General features: G+C 39.8%; 1 protein-coding gene across 1 annotated transcript; it reads right to left on the bottom strand.

The window, feature by feature from the left end:
- Positions 1-1003: 1003 nt before the first annotated feature.
- Positions 1004-3658, bottom strand: LOC129007490 (pyrin and HIN domain-containing protein 1-like). Its single transcript, XM_054438489.1, has 4 exons — positions 3394-3658; positions 2022-2167; positions 1320-1485; positions 1004-1164 (listed from the first exon to the last, which is right to left on the bottom strand). Exons 1-4 carry the CDS (start codon positions 3656-3658, stop codon positions 1004-1006), a joined length of 738 nt encoding a protein of 245 aa, XP_054294464.1.
- Positions 3659-4185: the final 527 nt, after the last annotated feature.

Raw genomic sequence — 4185 nt, 5'->3', positions numbered from 1 at the left:
CAATTAGTTTTTAGACTATTGCTGATACATGCATATAGTAAGGCTGACCTGTCCAAATTTGAGATGAGTACAGCATTATAAGGATTATCAGAATCATGCAATTATTAATTGTAATTTACTTTCTTTCATTTGTAAGTCTTTGTGTATCGTTTTCTGCCTGCCTACATTTTCCCAAACTCCTGAGCTCTCTTCCCTATTCCATCACTTCTCTTTGTTTTTACAACCTTTTGGCCTCACAATAGGTATTTTTGACTGAGTCAGATGACCTTTATTTGTCATTTGCTTATCTGTAGTGGTTCATATCTTAGAATATGGTTTCCTTTTTTTTACTTTTTTATTTTGATATGGAATCTCGCTCTGTCACCCAGGCTGGAGTGCAGTGGTGCGATCTCAGCTCACTGCAACATCCACCTCCCTGCTTCAAGCAATTCCTCTGCCTCAGCCTCCCGAGTAGCTGGGATTATAGGCACAAGCCACCATACCCAGCTAATTTTTTTGTATTTTTAGTAGAGATGGTGTTTCATCATGTTGGCCAGACTGGTCTCAAACTCCTGACCTCAGGCAATCCACCCACCTCGGCCTACCAAAGTGCTGGGATTACAGGCATGAGCCACTGGGTTTTCATTTTTTCATTGAGTAAAGGTATTTATTGGAAGCTTCCCATGAGGCAGACACTGAACTAGGCCCTGGTTTACAGTGGTCCACAGAATTACAAACTAGCCCTAATCTTGGAACTACTTTGAGTAGGTGGGAAACATAAACACTTATTAACTTCAGTTGTCATAAACAGTAGAAAAGAAAGAAGTTCCTAGGAAACAGAATGCCATGAAGATTTAACCTGTTGCAGGGGTCTAAGTGAGGATTCCCTGAGGATAAGTTCTCAATATTGGGATCCAGAGTGTGGATAGGGTTGGCCAGGTAAGTTTTAAGGTGAAAGAAATATGGTGTGTGAAAATCCTAAAGGAAAAAGGAGCATGGTGTATGCCAAAGAAACTTGAACAAATCAGTGAGCAAAGGGAATGGGTGTGTAATAGATGGGGGCAGTAGACAGTGAGTCCATTGCTGAAAGTTCCAGATTCTGCAGCTCTCTGTCTCTTCCCCAAACAACACAGGACAGAAAACTTCCTGCAGTCAGAGATAATGTCAAGTTCATCAAGTATGCCTGTGGAAGCAAAAGATTAAAATGCAGTGAATTCTCAGTCTATACATTTGATTTACTGGCTGATCATTGATGTCATTTTTCAGTAGAAGATGAAATCAGATTCCTACATTTTGGGTTGAAGAAAACGAATCAAAAGGGGACCAGGAAGAGTGTATCTCAGTTGAGGAAGTGTTGGGTGGAGCTGATGATGAGGTCTGGGGAGGTGGGGAACGGCCCATGGCTGTGGACATGCTGGCTTCTGCAGAGCAGGAAGGCTGAGTCTGCTCTTTGGATATCTTACTCCTTTTGGTTCCAGTCTCTTCTTCAGATGGTTTTTTTCTTTTCTACAAGTATTTTATGTTTCTTGTTAATTATTTTCAGTGTCAAATGAAGCAGAGCACATTTTCATTACAAGGTAATATATGTATTATATATAAATTGTTTTTCTTGGAAACTTAAGTACATCCCCAGGCCAATGGAAAGAACAGGACATAGATGGTTTCATTTTTAAAAAGGGAGCGGAGAAAGTAACACACATCACTCTTTAATTACTTGTGTTTTGGGATATGCTGACTTGCAGTTAATAAACTAGGCTTTTGTAAACATAGGCAAACATTTTTTATCTGACTCTCAAGTTAACATCCTTCTCTAATGGGGATGAAAATATTATATTTATTTTATATATATTTACATTATGTTTACTAAAGCGTTTAACTTGTTGACTTGCAGAAAGATGATCAATTATTATGTAATTTGATAAATCTGAAACTTGATGGGAAACATATGAAGAAATAACTGCCTGCTGGACAGATTGAGTGGAAGAGCCACAGCAGAGCTTCCACTGTGAGACTCGAAGCCTGCTCCTCTTCCTGAAGCTTACCTGAGGTCCAAGAGTCTCCTCTGCTCCTTTAGCTGTGAGACGGTTGCTTGGGGTGGATGCAGGTGTAGCAGGATCCACTTCTTTCTGTTTCATCTTTTTAGATGGGGTTATTCCTTTGACTGGAATGGATTCAATTTTATTCACAACTAATGCAGAAAAAAGGAAGATGTATAAACCCAGAGCAGATGATCGGGGACAGCTGAAGCAGTTTCAATACTACTTGCTCTTAGCTCCTGCTTGAGAGTTCAGGTGCATTTTAGTCTACCTCTATTGCATTGTCCTAGTCTGGCTTCCAGGAGGCCAGCAGGAGAAACAAAGGCACAAACACTGACTCACACTCCTCAATGCTTTCATCACTCCCCCCCTGTGCAGTGAGAACATCCTTCCTGTCCTCTGAACTCCATGTGCTCAGTCAAACCCTTTCCCAATCCTATTCTATCATTTCCTTTTAAAATGTAAGGTTCTCATGATGCTGACTGCTTAGTCATATTCTCCAGATAATCTATTTTATTTAAATTACAGAAACCAGTGAAAGGAGATGTTAAATAGGTTTGTGAGGTGAGATATGGTGAGTTTTGACTTGTTTTCTTTTTTTTTTTTTTGAGACGGAGTCTCGCTCTGTCGCCTAGGCTGGAGTGCAGTGGCGCGATCTGGGCTCACTGCCAGCTCCGCCTCTCGGGTTCACGCCATTCTCCTGCCTCAGCCTCCGAGTAGCTAGGACTACAGGTGCCCACCACCATGCCTGGCTAATTTTTTGTATTTTTTAGTAGAGACGGAGTTTCACCTTGTTAGCCAGGATGGTCTCGATCTCCTGACCTCGTGATCCACCCGCCTCACCCTCCCAAAGTGCTGGGTTTACAGGCGTGAGCAACCGCGCCCGGCTGACTTTGTTTTAATTATTTTAATTCGATGATATGACAAGAGGGGAGGTCTTCATACTTCCGGGAGCAATGCTTACATATAAGTATTGTTAACTTTTGTATTATAAAGGATGATGATGTGTTGAATATTCTCAATAGAATGGACACATTAATTGGCTAAATGTACATATCTCAGATATAAACAACAATTTTTATAATTTTATTTTGTTGTTATGTAATCTTTCAAACGTACTAAAAGTCTCAGTCTGTCTTCAACTCCCTCTCCTTTTTGTTCTTTTACTGCACCTCAACTCCGATATACGTCAATCCACATTGGTAATGGAATGCCATAAGTTGTCAACTTGTTGGCATCTGAAGTACCAACATTGTCAAGGCCAATGAGTCACAAATTGGGAAAGGGATGTATCAGCTATGACCAAGGTGGCATTGCAATCAAGGTTGGGAAGGGTGGGGATCGTTGCAGGGAGTGGATGTTCCCTCTTCCCAATTACCTTTTAACTTTTCTCTTTTAAGAGTTTCAGCAAGATCTCCCAGTGTTGGTATTTCTTTGAAGAATTCTATTAGTTTGCCCAAACCAGCATCACCTGGGAACTTTTCCTCCATTAAGTCAGCAATCTGAATTTTGTCATACTCTTCTTTCATTTTTGGATTAAGTTTTAAATCATTACTCAGTAAGGACTTAACAATTCTAAAATGATAATCATTGATGACCTCTAATCCTTTTAGTAGAACAATTTTCTTGTAGTCATTTACCATCTCTAAAGATATAAGTGAGCCTGCAAGAGAAAAATGGTATATAGTGTTACACATGTATACAGACAATTTAAAAGAAGATGTATGCCTATGTGAATAAGTGGCCCATAAGAAAGGGTTGTTCATTGTGCCAGTTTTCAAAGGGAATGCTTCCAGTTTTTGTCCATTCAGTATGATATTGGCTGTGGGTTTGTCATAGATAGCTCTTATTATTTTGAGATACGTCCCATCAGTACCTAATTTATTGAGAGTTTTTAGCATGAAGGGTTGTTGAATTTTGTCAAAGGCCTTTTCTGCATCTATTGAGATAATCATGTGGTTTTTGTCTTTGGTTCTGTTTATATGCTGGATTACATTTATTGATTTGTGTATGTTGAACCAGCCTTGCATCCCAGGGATGAAGCCCACTTGATCATGGTGGATAAGCTTTTTGATATGTTGCTGGATTCGGCTTGCCAGTATTTTATTGAGGATTTTTGCATCAATGTTCATCAAGGATATTGGTCTAAAATTCTCTTTTTTGGTTGTGT

Source organism: Pongo pygmaeus, chromosome 1, assembly GCF_028885625.2.
Source record: "Pongo pygmaeus isolate AG05252 chromosome 1, NHGRI_mPonPyg2-v2.0_pri, whole genome shotgun sequence".
NCBI lineage: Eukaryota > Metazoa > Chordata > Mammalia > Primates > Hominidae > Pongo > Pongo pygmaeus.
Note: the sequence above shows the minus strand (reverse complement) of the source record. Positions and strands in the feature narration are given on the sequence as shown.